Source organism: Hypanus sabinus, chromosome 13, assembly GCF_030144855.1.
Source record: "Hypanus sabinus isolate sHypSab1 chromosome 13, sHypSab1.hap1, whole genome shotgun sequence".
Taxonomy (NCBI): domain Eukaryota; kingdom Metazoa; phylum Chordata; class Chondrichthyes; order Myliobatiformes; family Dasyatidae; genus Hypanus; species Hypanus sabinus.
Genome location: NC_082718.1, coordinates 42,984,697 through 43,003,723, shown reverse-complemented (window position 1 = coordinate 43,003,723; position 19,027 = coordinate 42,984,697). Strand labels below are relative to the sequence as shown.

Sequence of the window (19,027 nt, the reverse complement as noted above, 5' to 3'; positions counted from 1 at the left end):
GTGGTACCTACATACTTACAAGAACACCTAGAAACCTTCAATGCATTTAAATAACAGAACTCATTTTCAATTTTCTGGTTAAAATGGAGAATTTAAGTTTAACTCCATATTATTCTTTTTGACAGATGTTTGTTCATTTACTTAACCCATCTACATCCTGCTCCAGCCTCCTTATAGCCTCTTCATAATTTATTTTCCTACCTACTTGCAACTTCTGGCAAACTTTACAACCATGTCTTTGGTGCCTTTGCCCAAAATATTTACAAAATCTTTAAGGAAGTTGATGCCACTGCACCAATTTGTGTGGCACATTTTTTTGTTATATCTTGCCAACCAGAGAAAGTATCGGTTATACCTAATCTCAGTTTCCTGTTCCATTTCTCTATCCACCTCAAGGTGCTACATTCTATTCCATTTAATTATCTCCTCAGATTATAATTACTTCCATAATTCATCGCCTCCACAAAGAATCCGCTTTGCCTCAATGTCACAACCATTTGGTTCAGTCCTTATTGCAAGGTTTGGAGGTCCCTAAATACTGAGCTGACATCTGGCCATCCGATGTGGAATTCACTACCACAAATGGCTGTGGAAGCCGGGTCATTGGGTATATTTAAAGCAATGGTTGATAGGCCATCGAAGGTTACTGGGACAAGGCAAGAGAATAGTGCTAAGATGGATAATAAATCAGCCATGACGGAATGGCAGAGCAAACCTGATAGGCTGACTGGGCTAATTCTACTCTTATGTCTTTAGGTCTTATGGATGGCTTGTATTAAATGAAAGAAAAATTGTTCACAGTTCCATCTCTGTTTAAGGAGATTGGTGATCTAATCGTTGAATACATGCTGGCATCAATAAAATCCTTGAATTCATTGTCCATGGACTGACAACATTGTGCCTTGGTAGAACTCAAAACAATGTGAATCAGGAACAATTCTCCAAAGGTTGTAGCTATATATATCATATAATAGGAGACAGTTGAACCCCAACCACAGAAGATCACCACACAAGTCCTTCAGGGGAGTGCACAACTATAGGTCCAAACATCTCCTACTACTTCATCAATGATTTTCCCTCTAGCAAAGTGCAGATGCTCACTGACGATTCCACCATGTTTAATCACCTTGGAAAACAGAAAATACCCATGCCTTCTCACAAGAAAGTCTAGGTAGCATGCAGATATGCCTAGTCAGTAACATTTGCTTTATGTTAGTACAAGCTGATGGCCATGTCATAAAAGATGTAATGAAATACCCGGCATTCAATGGCTCACTATCACCACTCTGGAGGTCATAATTGTCCAGACACATCACTGAAACAGCTATATGAATATTACAGGATTACAGCAGTGGGTGCGAATTTATCTATCCTATGGCAAACTACTTATCTCCTGGCTCCCAAAGATTTAACTTCATTCAAAAGGCACAAATAAAAATGCACAGTGGAATAACATGTAGTTGTCTAAATGAAAACAGCAGCAAATAGACTCAACTCTAGAAGCTAACTAATTTCCAGGTCAAAGAAACCTAACTAATTGGTGGCTTAAACATTTATCGTCACCTTAAACATTCATCCCCTCCACAATGCGTAAGGTGACCTACATAGTGCATTACAGCTCTGTCCAGGTTCCACTTAACAGTGTCTCCCACATCACAAGCAGGTTGAACAAAAGGAAATGAAGACACCATCACTGTCTGTTCCCTTCCACGCTGCACATCTTCTGATGCTGCTTCATCGTTGCTGGGGTTTAAATTCTAAAGTTCACAGCCCATGATGCACTGGGGTTTCCTTCACCAGAAGGACTACAGTGGTTCAAGGAAGTGCCCCACCATTACTTCCTCAAGAGCAAGTAAGCAGACACTGCCATTATGTAAATGTGACACACAGAACATAGAAGATAGAAATCTACAGCACATTACAGACCCTTCGGCCTACAATGTTGTGCCGGGCATGTAATCTTTTCTAGAAAGTGCTGAGAATTTCCTTAGCGCATAGCCCTCTATTTTTCTAACCTCCATGTACCTATCTAAAAGTCTCTTAAAAGACCCTATTTCATCCACCTCCATCACTGTCACTGGCAGTGCATTGCACCCACCACTCTCTGTGTGAAAAACTTATCTCTGGCATCCCTTGTACCTACTTCCAAGTACCTTAAAAATATGTCCCCTCGTGTTAGCCATATCAGCCCTGGGGAAAAAAGCCTCTGGCTATTCATGTTATCAATGCCTTTCATCAACTTATGCACCCCTATCAGGTCATCTCTCATCATCCGTTGCTCCAAGGAAAAAAGGCCAAGTTCACTCAACCTATTCTCATAAGGCATGCTCTCCAATCCAGGCAACATCCTTGTAAATCTCCTCTGCACTCTGTCTATAGTATCCACATCCTTCCTGTAAAGAGGTGACCAGAACTGAATACAGTACTCCAAGTGTGGTCTAACTAAGTTTCTATATAGCTGTTACATTACCTCGTGGCTCTTGAACTCAATCCCATGGTTGATGAATGCCAACGCACCATACGCCTTCTTAACAACGCTGTCAACCTGCACAGCAGCTTTGAAAGTCCTATGGATACGGACCCCAAGATCTTGCTGATCCTCCATATTGCCAAGAGTTTTACCATTAAAATTACATTCTGTCTTCAAATTTGACCTACTGAAATGAACCACTTCACACTTATCTGGGTTAAGCTCCATCTACCACTTCTCAGCCCAGTTCTGCTTCCTATCGATGTCCTGCTGTAACCTCTAACTACCCTCCAGACTATCCAGAACACCCCCAACTTTTGTGTCATCAGCAAGCTTACTAATCCACCCTTCTACTTTCTCATCCAGATCACTTATATAAGAAAAAAATCATGAAGAGGAGGGGTCCCAGAACAGTTCTCTGTGGAACACCACTGGTCACCATCCTCCATGCAGAATACAAACCATCTACAACTACCCTTTGCCTTCTGTGGGCAAGCCAATTCTGGATCCACAAAGCAAGGTTTCCTTGGATCCCATGCCTTACTACTTTCTGGATGACCCTTGCATGGGGAACCTTATCAAATACCTCACTGAATTCCACATACACTACATCCACTGCTCTCCCTTCGTTAATGTATTTTGTTACATCCTCAAAGAACTCAGTCAGACTCGTAAGGCACAACCTGCCCTTGACAAAGCCATGCTGACTATCCCTAATCAGATTATGTCTCTCCAAATGCTCAGGAATTCTGCCTCTCAGGATCTTCTCCAACAACATGCCCACCCCCAAAGTAAGACTCACTTGTCTTTAAGTTCCTTGGTTATGTCTACTCCCTTTCTTGAACAAGGGAACAATGTTTGCAACCTTCCAATCCTCTGGTACTTCTTCCGTCCCTATTGATGATGCAAAGGTCATCGCCAGAGGCTCAGCAATCTCCTCCCTCGTTTCCCACAATAGCCTGGGTATATCTTGTCTGGCCCTGGTGACTTATCTAACTTAATACCTTTCAAAAGTTCCAGCACGTCCTCTTTCTTAATGTTTATACACTCAAGCATTTCTGTCCATTGTAAGTCATCCCCAAAATTGCCAAGGTACTGTTCACTGGTGAATACTGAAGCAAAGTATTCATTAAGTACTTCTGCTGACTTCTCCGGCTCCATGCACATGTTTCCATTATCATTCCTGATTGGGCCTATTCTCACACGGCTCATCCGCTTGCTCTTCACATACTTGTAGAATGCCTCGGGGTTTTCCTTAATCCTGCTTGCCAAGGCCTCCTCATGGCCTCTTCTAGCTCTCCTAATTTCATTCTTGAGCTCCTTCCTGGCAACCTTGTAATTTTCTGGAGTTCTAACAGTAACAGTTTCTTGAACCTTTCATAAGCTTTTCTTTTCTCCTTAACTAGACTTCCTACACCCTTTGTACACCATGGTTCTTTTACCTTACCATCCTTTCCCTGCCTCAATGAAGCATACCTATGCAGAACTCCATGCAAATGTTCCCTGAACATTTGCCATATTTCTGCCGTACATTTCCCTGACAACATCTGCACCTAATTTGTGTTATTAAAAATCAGAAATTCAACCTGAACTTTGCAGTCAATGCTGAAGGACCAGCGCTTACCCCTGAGCATAAAATCACTGCCCTCCATGATTTAGCATTTTCCAACATGACCTATTGTCTAGTGTCTTCTCTGTAATGTGTTGACCTAATTATGTTCTTTATCAATCAGTTCAAACAACCAATCAGATGGTAGAACTTTAGAATGTAGAACTGTAAATGGATTGTAAGACTGTAAATGAGAATGGAAAAAATGTGCAATTTCATCTTCTTAATCATTTCACTTGAAGCAAGAAAAACACCAGAGATACTACTTTGGATTCAAATAAATGAAAAATATACATAATTCTGATTGGTTGCATCACCATCTGGTGAGGGGGGCTACTGCACAAGATCGAAATAAGTTGCAGAAACTTGTAAAATCAGTCAGCTCCATCATGGGTACCAGCCTCTGTAGTATCACGACATCTTCAAGGAGCGGTGCCTTAGTAAGGCAGTGTCTATCATTAAGGATCCCCACCACCAGGGCGTGCCCTCTTCACACTGTTACTGTAAGGAAGGAGGTACAGAAACCTGACGGCCCACACTCAGCGATTCAGGAACAACTTCTTCCCTTCTGCCATTGGATTTCTAAATGAACATTAAACCCATGAACACTACCTCATGACTTTTTTGTTATTTTGCACCACTTATTTTAACTTACCTATTTAAAAGTCACATATTATATATACATATATTTAATGTCACTCAGGTTTTTTCTTTATATTTATTTGTCATGTATTTCATTGTAATGCTGCCGTGAAATTAACAAATTTCACGACATATGCCAGTGACACTAAATCTGATTCTGTTAATGTTACAAATCCTTTAAATGGTCTGAGAATGGCAATCTATGCTTGTAACTCAGTTTATCAAGATTAGAGATTGTTCAGCAATTGTTATGCTTTAGAATGCCAACTAGAAATGCACACAACTTGCGTTATTACTTACAATGGGTTTTACAGCAGAGGTGGTGCATGAAGTTGAAATTAATGCCAAACCACTTATTTTTATAAAGACAGCAAATGTGTAGACTATGGAGATAACTCGTAGAGCAAGTTTTATTTCTGCTGTTAACTACATGTGTGCAGATGTTGGAAGTTGTTATTTTTATAAAGTAATAACAATATTCAACAATGGCTTTTGCTGATTTGGAATTTCTTACTTACTGCCCATTATGCTGCTGGCATTTAGGGCAGCAATGAGGGTCCTCCATCTCCGTCTGTTCTTGGCCATCTTCTCTATTGTGCCCCAGATGCAGTTCAGGGACCACATTTCTGCCTCTACAGTAGGGTGCCATGTTGTCCTTGATCTTGTGCATTTTTTCCGCCCTTCAGAGGTCCAATGAAGTGCTGTCTTGATGATGGAGTTGGCCTCTCTTTCATCACATGCCCAATCCACCTCCACTGTTTCCTCATGATTATTGTGGTTATGTCTTCTTGATGACACTGACGGAGAAGGGCATGGTTGAAGATCGTTCTTGGCCAGAAAATATGGAGGATCTTTTGGAGGCTCATGATGTGGAATGACAACAGATTGGCAAGGTCATTCTTTATCATGTTCCAACATTCTGACCTGTACAACAGTATGGACAGAACACAGCTCTGATACAGCTTCACCTTAGTGTGGATGTTGTACTTCCCCATATGTTGCTCATCGATCTTAAGACATTTCTAGCTTTGCTGAGCCTGCACTGGATGTCGTCCTTGGTCCTACCACCTTCCAGAATGATGCTGTCATGGTATGGTACTCTCCCAGTGCTGGGTAATTCGATGCCATAATACCGTGACAGGAGATTCTACATTGGGGGTCATAGACTCAGTCTTTCTCTGGCTGATTCTGAGTCTAACTTGTCCACCAAAGGTATGCAGGTATTGAGTTTTCTCTTGCATGTGCTGGTATGTATGTGATAGTAATGCAAGGTCATCCACAAAGTCAAGATCTTCTAAAGTAGAGAAAAATGTCCACCTAAGCCTCTCTCGTTATCTTTCATTGTCTGCCTCATAACCTAGTCAATCACCAAGTTAAACAATATCACCGACAGCACACAGCCTTGCCTAATTACTGTCTTGACTTCAAAGCTCAAATTACACTCCACCAACTGTGCCAATGAAATTAGCATAGAAACTCTAGATAAACTGCCAAATTTTGGAAGGAATCCCATATGATCTGAGAATTCGCCAGAGACTCTCCATGTGAATGCTATCAAAAGCCTTTTCAAGGTCCACAAAACTGGAATTTCTGGACCAACACAATTCACAGTCTCTATCCCTACTTCAAATTATTTCTCCCATGGTGCAATATTATTCTGAGGCAGTTTTATCGTATAGAGTCCAAACAAAATGAGAAAGCTCATCAACACAAGAGATTCTGCTGAAAGCGAATAAACTGATTGTTTTGAGTTTTGCAGGCTAGAAGTCTTTACAAATTGAATGGACTTGTTTGTTAGTCAGGAAATCACACAGTCCAGCAGGATAAGTGAGGAACACCTGAATAATAAATGCACCAAATTAATTTCATTCCCTGCATATTGATTTTCAAACAACAGCTTTTGTTTGTTTTTTGCATACAGATTGGAAGAACATCCGATATGGCTGAATTTATTTATAACTGGCATAAGTGTCCTCAATATGTATTGCAATTGGATATGAGTGGTTGAAAGTTGGTTTCAAGCCAGTAGTTCAATCAACCAGTTTTAATGATGCCATAAAATATAAAAAAATATACCTTGAAAGGCTTCAAACATGAGAAAATTCTCCAGGATGTTTGAAATTTACTCCATATTGACCTCAACTAAAATAACAACTGGTAAATTGCCAAGCATGGTAAAATAATTAAGGGCTCATTGAGTAAGTCACTAGACCAGGTTCCACATGGATTAATAAGTATTCTATTTAAATAGCTGAACATTTTAAGTGAAAATTATTTAGTTCATTCTGGGTAAACAAAATAAATGAGAATTTCCCACGGAAATTCAAATTGGAATTAGGCCACCACAACACTGGTTTGGGAATTCTACCAACTGGCATGAAGCAAAAATGGAATTAAGCAATTCGATTTGCAATCAATGCCACATTTGGAACCACCTGTGGGACATTCTTCATGTGCTAGATATTCCCTCCGTTGATGTTTGATGTAAGCAGGATTTCTTTAGATACACGTAACATTTTTTGGGAGCACCAACAGAAAGTAGTAGAGTACTGCAGTGATAAATAATAGTTTAATCAAAGATTTGAGGGTGAAGGGCATTGAAAAATGTATATTTGACTTAAATTATAAGTAAAAGGCATCTTGTGATAGTATCATAGACATAGAAATGTCTCCAAATGCTATAAATGTTTGATTTCAAATATGTAATAACGGGGATTTTTTCCTTTGGTTATATATCTTTGGTTAAGTATGAAAAGCTCAGCAAATTAGATACTTAGAACTGTTTTTTTTTCTTTCTGACACAATGAAATCATTATTGACTTTAGCATTCTGCATCACCGTGTCACTGAAGTGTATGGTCATGAGGAAAGGGTTACTAAAGTTTCTTTCATTTAAATACTTCTATGAGACAAAAGCTGCCTTTACTCCTGATCCCTAAGTAGTTTCCAGAAGCTGGTGAATTGCCTCCTTGAACTAGTGTAGTTTATGTGGCAAACAGATGTGTATAGTGCATTGTCTCAGGATGGAAAATTCAAGGATCGTCATTTAACAGAGATGAAGGAATGCCAAAATATATCCCTCATTGTAAAATACAAGCCTCTGCTAAAGTATTTATGAGGCAGGTCTTTATCATTCTGAAAGTTAGCAGTAAGAGTTTTGGAAATGGTAATGCTGTTGAAATGGAGGATAAGTATTATCCGATACTTCTGTGGCAAGATTATTTATTGCCTTGTCAAGACAAGCTTGAATTTTGTCAAGATGTTGCTGTAGGGAGGGCAGACTGTTTCAAAAACTGAAGGAGTGCAAACAGAACCAAGCACTTTGCAACACCAGTTCAAACTTTCAATAAGCTTCGAAGTGAAAAAGAAGATAATAGAGCCCATGACACTGTGACATGATAGATCATAAAACAAATTCATTCATTTCATTATAAGGTAGGTATAACCATATCCAGTGGTGAGTTTTCCTCTTGATTCTAATTGGTACAAGTTTTAATAGTTTTTTTAATGATACTCAGTAGCAAGGGTAATTACTCTTGTCTCACCTTTGGAATTTCTGCTCTTGTTAACATCTGGATCAAAGATGTAATAACAGTTGGATTGACTGACCCCGGCAGAAATGAATCTGCATATCACTAAGCAAGTACAACTTGTCAATTATTCCTATCTTTACTTTGCTGGCAATTGGGAAGAGGTTGACATGATGGTAACTGGCAAGATTGCATTTGTTCTGCTTGTAATATCAATTTTACACTTTCTGTGCGATTTGCCTGTGCTATAACAGCTTAGCTACAAGCATAGCCAACTCTACAGCACTATCCTTCAGCACTGGAGCTGGGATTTTATCAGAGATAATTTCCTTTGCTATATCTGGGATATTCAGTTGCTGCTTAATGTCACGTGGAGTGAATCAAAATGCCTGAAGAGTGGCTTCTCAGATGGTAGGGATCTTAGTCAGAGACGGATTACCAAATGCCACAGGTATAATCAGCATGTCAGATTCTTCAGAACTCACCTCAGTTTTGTCAGATGTGGTGCTAGCAGGCAACTTCTATTGACATGGAAGTCTTCTGCTTAGTGCAAGAGCTTATTAACAGGTAGTATCCATGTGCATTATTTTTTACCTAAAACCATGAACATTCATTGTTTCTAGTCATTTTTGAAAGCTCCCATGACTACTTACTCCTGACTGTACTCTACTCTAGTTCAAGGGTTCCCAACCTTTTTTCTGCCATGGAGCCTTACTGAAGGGTCCATGAACTCCAGGTTGGGAACACCTGCTCTAGTTGATCTGTCCTGCCATGACACAATGTATTCAAGGATGATGATGGGTAAATCTAAGACCACAGCAAAATATTTAATTCAGAGAATATGACTATGTGAAACATTTTGGTGTGTCTTTGGAACATCTCTTCCAAAGCTGATACAGTGTAGAAATATTAGTGGGAAGAACTGGACACCTTTGATAGAGCCTGTGTCTTGTTGCCAAAAGATCATAAGACATAGAAGCCATTCAGCCCATCGAGTCTGCTCTGCTTTTTTATCATGGCTGATCCCAGATCTCACACAACCCCATACACCTGACTTCTCACCATACCCTTTGATGCCCTAACCGATCAGGAAAGTATCAATTTCCACCAAAATATACCTATGGACATGACCTTCACCGCAGTCTGTTTTCAGAGAATTCCACAGATTCACTATCTTTGGCTAAAAAATTCCTCCTTACCTCTGTTCCAAAAGGTCACCCCTTAATTTTGAGGCTGTGCTCTCTAGTTCTGGATACCCCCACCATAGTAAGCATTCTCTCCACATCCACCCTATCTAGTCCTGTCAACATTCCGTAGGTTTCAATGAGATACCCCCACATTCTTCTAAATTCCAGTGAGTGCAGGCCCAAAGCTGCCAAATGCGCCTCACATGTTAACCCTTTCATCCCCAGAATCATCTTCCTGAACCTCCTCTGGGACTCTCTCCAATGACAGCACATCCTTTCTGAGATATGGGGCCCAAAACTGTAGAGAATACTCCAAGTGTGGCCTGACTAGTTTCTTATATAGCTTCATCATTATATCATTTATTTTCTATTCTATTTCCCTTAATATAAATGTCAACATTGCATTTGCCTTCTTTACCAGAGACTCAACCTGTAAATTAATCTTCTGGGAGTCTTACACAAGGACTCCCAAGTCCTTCTGCACCTCTGACATCTGAACCATCACCCCATTTAGATAAAATGTATTATCATACATTTCCCAACACTGCATCCCATCTTTTTTTTGCCCATTTTTCCAATTTGACTAAGTTCTACTTCAATCACGTTGTTTCCTCAGTACTACCTACCCCTCCACCTATCTTTGTATCATCCACAAACTTTGCCACAAAGCCATCCATCTATGGTGTTCAATATTGTACTTAGTACCGCTGATCTCCTGTCATTGAGAAACTTCCTAGGCCACTTCAGAGAATCGTTATGAGGTAACCACATTATTACGGGTTTGGAGTCACATTCAGGCTGGGATGAATGGAAAATCTCATTATTTTAAGGGAATGAAGGAACCAGATGGAAATTTGTGACCATCTGGTGGGTTCATGGTCACTATTTCTAATACTAGCTTTTTATTCTGGACTTGTCTAATTAAACTAATTTAAATTCCCTTGTGTTATGCTGTGATTTGTACTTATGCCATTAAATCATTAGTCCAGTTTCTGGATTAATAGTCCAGGAACACAACCTCTACAGTGCAGTACTCATTATCACTTTAGTACTAATCATTTTAGTGTGCCTAGTACAACACTTGCTAAACAGCAGACACAACTGCAGAGGGCTCTTTCTTCCCTCTGTAAAATCCTCGGAAAACAGAAATGGAGAAGCACAGGCTGCAAGAACGTGTGATCCCACCAATGAAACAATTTAAGAAGCCAATGGTTTGACCCAAGTTCAATCTGAAGATATTTGGTCACTTAATCTACCTCTTTTAAATGTTACGTTTCAGAATCAGGTTTAATATCACCGGCATATGTTGTGAAACTCGTTGTCTTTGCAGCAGCAGGACAATGCAATACATAGTACAGAAAAAAACTGAATTACAGTAACTGTAGGTATTAAATAGCTATATATATATTAAATTTAAATAAGTGGTGCAAAAATAGAAATAAAAAAGTAGTGAGGTAGTGTTCATAGGTTCAATGTCCATTTAGAAATTAGATGGCAGAGGGGAAGAAATTGTTCCTGAACCAATGAGTGTGTGCCTTCAGGCTTCTGTACCTCCTTCCTGATGGAAGGTGTGAAAACATGACCTGGGTGATAGGGTTCCTTAATGATGGACGCTAACATTTTTGAACATCACTCCTTGAAGATGTCCTGGATATTATGGAGGCTAGTGGCCATGATGGAGCTGACTAAGTTTACAACTCTCTGCTGCTTTAACATTTTGAAACGAATTACCAAATCTTGAAGTATTTACTGCAGTTATATGACTGATAATGAGACAGGAAAGACTATTCTCTCCACATTGACAGAATCCCTGGGTAGGTCTACTGGGATTCTATACTTGCAGCTTGGGTCTCTTCAGTGCCAATAAGGACTACATTCTTGCATTAAAAAGAGAACTTAAATCCAGAATTCCATTGCACCATAAATCTCCACAAGTACTTAATAGATACAATAGAGAAAACTGCTGAAGTGATCACCTGTGTCCAAAATGTGCAGGTCTGCTAACTAGTAACTTGTGCCCCTTTGTAATTTTCTGGGTCAGTAAGCAATCTGAAGAGAGAACAAACCTCCTGAAATGTGCTGAATACTTTGAGCTGACAACAGATACCTCATTTAATTCTCATTAAACACAACTGGTACCTTTTATATAACATGAAGCATAGTCTCAACTATTTTTAATAGTTGATGGTAGGCAGATTGTTGCTCTAACAGAATAAGCTATTAACGTCTAGGCATGAAAAAGAAAAAGTGAGTAAATGTGGTTTAGTGACATCCTAAATGGGATATGAATTGAGATTTCATAGATCTCTCAATCATCGAAGGAAGTTTCACACCTAGGGTGAATGAATGAGAAACTCAAAAATTAGAAGAGGAACTGATACTCATGAACAAAAAGAAGTGCTTCTTAAACAGAAAGAGCGAAAACACAAAGTTTTTTGAAGAATGATAAACTAAGTAAATATCATTTAAAAATCTGAGCTCTTTAATTACCAATATATTCCCAACTCTCTCATTTCCTCATCAAGTGAAAATTAATGAGCATATAATTTAATGCAGATAAATGCAAACAAAAAAGCTAAATTCAGCTCATGCTCCTGAAAAACACTGGAAAGATAAATTATGTTTTCAGCTTTTAAAAATGTTTCCAATTTCTTTCAAAGCCAATGGTGGTAACGGAAGCAATGAACTGTTGTCTCACACATGGACAATATTTTCTAGGCCACAAATCACCATTCAATAAATTATGAACAGCATTTTTTATTTTTAAAAAATCTAAGTTTAGTTATAAAATGTTTGGCCAGTTTACCTTTAACATAAGAGCACAGGAAAATACATAGATTCATTTTGGAAATTTGATTTAAGTCAATGTTCCCTGTGGCAAATAGTTCTTAATCTAATTATAGTGTGTAGTAGCTGTAATGTGGATGCTTCTCAGTTGATCTAAGGTCTTATAATATTTATGGATTAATAAATGCATGAAGGTAGGTCAATTATGTAATTGTGAAAATATAAAGTAAGTGCTGACAGGTATAATATTTACAGATGAATACACCACTAAAAGAAGTAAGCAGAAAGAAATATCTCAGGTTAATGTCTACTGTGATATTTCTGTTGCATATAGCAGTTAGGTTACACTGGGATTTAAAAAAAGACAAACTTAGAGGTGACTGTTGTACCAAATGCTGAATAAAAACAGGAGCATTGGGAGCATACATCAGGTCCAAATGTAGCGGAAATGATGAGAGTGTTTTTTTTCTTCTTACAGAATTGTTAACAAATCTATTTTACTATTTTGATTCATAAAGAAAGGAGACTGTCCCCAGCGCCCAACCTATGCAGAAATATACAGTACAACAGACAATTCAAATTAATGTCCACTTAAAGACATTTTAAAGGGATAATAATAAAGCTGTAAGATAAACTTTTTTTCTAGCGTGACCTGACAGCTTTACCTATTACAAAAGGTGAATTATCAGTATATATCTTTATGAAAATACTTCACCTACAACACACTGAGGTGAGATGATGATGCATGTGGGTGGGCTGATAAAAGAACACAGATAACCAGAAACAGTGTTCACCCCAAGCAAAAATTATTCAAAAATAAGACATTTCTTTTGAAGCAGCTTGGAAATGGTGTTAACACTGATATTATCCTGATGAATTATTTTTTCAAAATGTAAATGACAAACAAAGCAATGATAATAAAATGAATCACTCATTTCTAACTATTTCAATCCAATGATTTTATTTACCTTTTTCCAAAGTTTATTGTCTAAAGTATGATACATGTTTATATATCATGATATTTAAATATTAGAAGGATTTCTCATATTCTTTATTCTGAATAATTCCCTTCCCCTCCTAAATTTGAATAGTTTTCATATTTCTGAAGAAATTAATTTGATAATAAGAAAAATTATTTTTCGTATTGTTAAGAAAAAGCCATTAAGGGGGTTCAAGTATTTGTTTGTAGGTGGCAATACTTATTTTACTGAGAAAATTCTGATAATTTTACTTGGTTAAAAGCATATTTGTGCATCATATGATCATACTGCTCTCTATAATGATGAAAACATTGGGAATTATTATTGAGTAATAAATAACTGGCTGAACTTATTCAGCTGGTTTTGAACATGATTTCAAAAATTTCAACAGTTTACTTTCAGAATTTTAACCAGCATATCATAAAAATGTAATATTATTGGTTAATTCCTACATATAATAAATGTAATTCTCTGTCAACAACGAGGTAATGACTTGTGGAATGGGATGAATTTTTTTCTATTGGCCATACTTGTGATTTAAAATACCTGGTAACAGCACAAGAAATTATATTTACCATATAAACACTTGTTAGAAATGAACTGCCATTCTACAAAAGTCAGCAACCTACAGTATATCCTTGCACTGAAATGATATAAATTATCTAAAGAATTCTAATTCTACCTCATCAATAACAAAGAACATGAAAAGCAACGTTAAATTCCATTTCAATCCAGTTTATCTACATCTTTTAAAAAAAATCAAACCTGGTTATAGTTTGGCATGGATGGGAAAGATTATAACGTAGGAATTATATCAGTGATTGACACTCTCTGCGAGAAATAGCTAATTATAGCAGGTCTCCTAGTAACTAAAATAATTGCTTTTCTCTCTAGCTGAAACTCATCACATACTTCTGTGAGCAATATACAGTGAAAATAAATTTCAAATATGACTTCTGTGAAGCAGGAAGAGAAGTTCCTGTCCCTCTACAAGCACCTAGATGGAGGTATCTTCATAGGTGGCTCGACAGTGACTTCTACACTGTCCTTATTACAATATTTTAATGATCAGATATGGCCTTTCATTCTATTTTATATAAACATCATTTTGTAACGATTGTGAATATACATTCAAAATATTATAGCAGGCATTAAAATGCAACAATTTTAGGCACTAGCAGTCTCTTGTGACCTACTATTTTCATTACAATGGCATACAAATTCCTTCTTAAGTTAGTTACAGACAGCAAAACTTTTTAGAATATTTATGGATGAATTTTTCATCTCTTCCATAGCCTGTTAATAGGATTTTAATAGTGATATACATGTATATAACACAAATTTTATATATACTACAAAAAACATTTTCAGTTAAGAAGAGGGAACAATCAATTGCATAATTACAATGCCAGCATTCACTCATACACACAAAAAACTCTTAAGCTGTAACCAAATTTTTAACATTCCTGTCAAAAATATTATCATCTTTTGATGGAATTGAAACTGCTAAACCCATCAGGGTTAACTACAGCTAAACTGAAGCTTCCTTCCATCCTTCCTGAATGGTAATTTAGAGCTTTGCAATATTAAATACAATGGTCCACACAGGTCCACAGTTGCTGAGGCAACAGGACAACAGGTCATAACATAGTTGGACAGACAAAAGCAGAACAGTGGGTGATGGGATGAGTAGGACCAGAGGGGTGATATGAAGTAGCATAGTTTTGAGAAAACATGAACTGTTCACGTACAAAAATAAAAATAGAAGATAGCTTACCATGAACTGGATGTTGTCAAATCCATTTGCCAGCAGGTGGTTTTCATACTGGGGAAGTCCTATGCTCTCCAGCCACCGTCCCACAGTCTGAAATACAACTCTGGGTCCTGTAAGAGGTTGAAGGGGAAGCCGCTTCAGCAGTGACATACCATCAATCCGGTAGTAGGGGCATTCCGAGGTTGAGAGGTGGCATTGCCACATCGCATTTCTCGGAATGTGACTGTCGAATGAGCCCGCCAGCTTGACAGCTTTTGTGGTGCACAACTCAATATTCTCAATGTTATTCTCTGTAGTTTGACTAAATGCTGGAATGCTTCTCAGAGCCAGCAGGTATCAGCACAAGATGTGGGTCCAGCATGCCAAGGTGTCTTCCCCTTTATAAATATATAGTGCTCTCTCTCTGTCCAAGGAACACATGAGAGTGAGAGTGAGAGAGAGAGAGAGAGAGAGAGAGAGAGAGAGAGAGAGAGAGAGAGAGAGAGAGAGAGAGAGAGAGAGAGAGAGAGAGAGAGAGAGACAGAGAGAGAGACAGAGAGAGAGAGAGTGAGTGAGTGAAAGAGGGAGAAAGAGAAAGAGAAAAAGAGAGAGAGAAAGAGAGAGAGAGAGAAAGAGAGAGAGAGAGAGAAAGAGAGAGAGAGAGAGAGAGAGAGAGAGAAAATATTAAGAGCAGACTGGTCCCTGAACGTGTGAATGTCGCAGTTCTCCACAGTAAGCACTGCTCTGCCAGCAGCTAGGATTCTTTTTATCAAGTACTCCCACACTCATCAGTATGCTGTACCATGCTTCATGCTCCCCCCCTTCTCCTGTTCATTGCCCAGCCCAGGCTACACCTCACAGTCTCTATAAAGGCCATCAGAAATCTAGATTTCTTTGTCTGCTATCTGTAAATCTGCTGCTGATGCAGACGCTGATGCTGTTTCCTCCTACACAGACACACAGATCTACGCCAACCTTGAATGATGAGTTCAGTTAAAACAAATGCAGGAAAGAGGACTGTATGAAATTATTTTGTGTGCTTACGGTAAATTCTACTGCCTCCCCCTGCATGGAACTCAGAGACAGCAATCCTGAACAACATAGTCACACAATATTACAGTTTAATACATTTCCAGAATACTAAAACTTCAAAAGCAACAGGGATTTGCAAAAATTGTTATGGGTATAACAGGAAAAAGCACTTACAGCTACACCAAAGGAGTACTAAAAAACATTGTAATAGTTAATTCAAACTAATATTGTGCTCACAAATAAATTTGCTGATCCAGAGGGGGAGTTACATTTGTAGCTGTTCCAGACCTCTCTTTTTCCTAGCACAAAGTATATTATACTACCATGACAGAACCACAAACCACATATCAAACTCATCCTAATAACTCTCCTTAGAATCTCTGATTATTCTTTATTGATATATATATATATATATATGTATGTATGTGTGTGTGTGTAAAATTATTATATATATAAAATTATTATTATTATTAAGGGAGTGTAAGTAAATCAAGAAGCAATAACAACTATGATAGTCAATGTTCACCTGATGCAGTGAGAATTAATATAGTTGCATAAGAGTCGACTTTGCCACATAATTATACTTAATTGTCTTTTTATATTACACCGTTAAAGCGCAACAATGCGTCATCCAGAATGCTTCACATTGGTGCTATCAATGAAGAATCAATACTAACTCAATGAAAGTGTTAGTGCAAGGGGCAAGGACTAATATTTTTGAGGAAGAAGAGGGTAGTGGAAAGCCTGAGAGCTTTAGTGCAGGAATCAACCTTAACTGCGGAAAATGCAGGACCAATCATGCGTAGAAGGAAGATGGAAATGCACAAGCCAGAGTTAAGAACAACCAAATGTTTGAGAAGATGTTTGTGGGATTGGGGTGATGATGGAGATAAGACTTGAATTTATTACATTGTGTAATATCTTATGTATTTAGAACCATGGACAAAGATGAGTCAATGAGGCCAAGTATGATGGCAAGCAGTATTATTGTTGGTTGTTGGTATCAAATCTTCAATACTAATTGTTTAGCTATAAAAAACAGTAGGAAATTATTTGGATCACCATTCTAGGACCTTAGTAGAACAATCTAATTACATTCTACTCCCTATTTTTTCCTCATAACCTTATATTTTCCTTTCAAAATTAATCCAACTTGCATTCCAAGTTGTAACTGAATCAGTGTCCCAGGTAGTGTGTTCAGGACCACTACAACTCACTGCATCAAAAAATAGATCCTTATACCACCACTGATGCTTTTGCCAATTATCTTAAATCTGTCTATCTTATTTACTCTGTCAAAAATGCTCATGAGTTTGGACACCACTTCATTGCATATCTATTACCCTACAATGCTTTAAGAAGAACAATGTTGGTTTCTCCAGCAGTTCCTTGTAAATTAAATGCTTTATCCTTGGTGCTATTCCAGGAGATCTTTGCTGTGCCCTCATTAAGCCCTTGCCATACTTCTGAAAATGTGGTGCTGAGAATTCTCAAGCTGAGTCCTAAATGATGCTTCAAGAAGCTTCCAAACAATTTGCTTTCTGACACACTCTGTGCCTTTTTCAATACAATCAAGGATCCTCTAGATTTTGTAACAACCTTCCCAACTTGTTATGTCATCTTCAAGGACTTATCTGCACTCTGTTCAACCCAGCTCTCCATGGTCCACTGTATCCTATATATTAATTTCATTTAATAGACAATAGACAATAGGTGCAGAAGTAGACCATTCGGCCCCTCGAGTCTGCACCGCCATTCTGAGATCATGGCTGATCATTCACTATCAATACCCAGTCCCTGCCTTGTCCCCATATCCCTTGATTCCCCTATCCATCAGATATCTATCCAGCTCCTTCTTGAAAGCATCCAGAGAATTGGCCTCCACCGTCTTCCGAGGCAGTGCATTCCACACCTCCACAACTCTCTGGGAGAAGAAGCTCTTCCTCAACTCTGTTTTAAATAACTGACCTCTTATTCTCAATCCATGCCCTCTGGTACTGGACTCTCCCAACATCTGGAACATATTTCCTGCCTCAATCCTATCTAATTATCTTAAACGTTTCAATCAGATCCCCTCTCAATCTCCTCAATTCCAGCGTGTACAAGCCCAATCTCTCCAATCTCTCTGCGTAAGACAGCCCTGCCATCCCAGGAATCAACCTAGTGAATCTACGCTGCACTTCCTCAATTGCCAGAATGTCCTTCCTTAAACCTGGAGACCAAAACTGTACACAATATTCCAGGTGTGGTCTCACCAGTGCCCTGTACAAATGCAAAAGAACATCTTTGCTCTTGTATTCAATTCCCCTTGTAACAAAGGCCAACATTCCATTTGCACCTCTTCACTCTTAACTTTTATTGTCTGTCTTAATTCATCCTACATATATATGTCTGTTTACACTTCGCTGCATTCATTTTCAGTGATTATGTATCCATCATTTTACTAATTGATATGCTCTTTTTAACCACATTTTTGAGTTTTTGGTTATTAATGTACATTAAGAAACAGGGGGCCTACTACTACCAGTCTCCAGAGTACACCATTCACTATAATTCTTTACTTTCTGTCCTATAATCAATTTTATGCACACATTGTATTTTTCTTTAAATTCTTTAATCTACTTGTTTTTTTTTAATTTTGTGGCACTTTGCCAAATAGCTTTGGTACTTTATATACTCCTAACAGCTGCACTGCCCTCTACAACCCTCAACTTCACACAAATGACTAACAAATTTATACAGGCTTTCATTCATTTTTCCATGCTTTTCCTAACAAAGCATCCACTAATATAAGTCTAAGAGAAGAAAATACGTTCACTCAATTGAGTTAGCAGGGCTATATAAATAACAACTGGCTGACAAGTGACATGAAGAATCTCATTCATACTTTCTATCATGAATTTAACATGGACGTAGAATTGACTCCTCACCTGAAGCTTCATCATGCTTTCCTTTCAGGCCAGTATTGATTCCAGCACCAATAGAGCTCATGATTTTATCAATCTGTAAAGAGCACAGTGAGAACCATTAATCTCTCA

General features: G+C 38.2%; 1 protein-coding gene across 12 annotated transcripts in view; it reads right to left on the bottom strand.

Annotated features, from left to right (window-relative positions):
• Positions 1-19,027, bottom strand: part of anks1b (ankyrin repeat and sterile alpha motif domain containing 1B) — an 864,202-nt gene that overhangs the window by 116,318 nt on the left and 728,857 nt on the right. For all 12 annotated transcript variants that reach the window (XM_059987507.1, XM_059987513.1, XM_059987511.1 and 9 more), the window contains 2 exons: positions 18,920-18,992; positions 14,982-15,088 (listed from right to left, as the gene is read on the bottom strand). In XM_059987507.1, the coding sequence (XP_059843490.1) occupies positions 14,982-15,088; positions 18,920-18,992 (180 nt within the window). The remainder of the gene's footprint in view (positions 1-14,981; positions 15,089-18,919; positions 18,993-19,027) is intronic.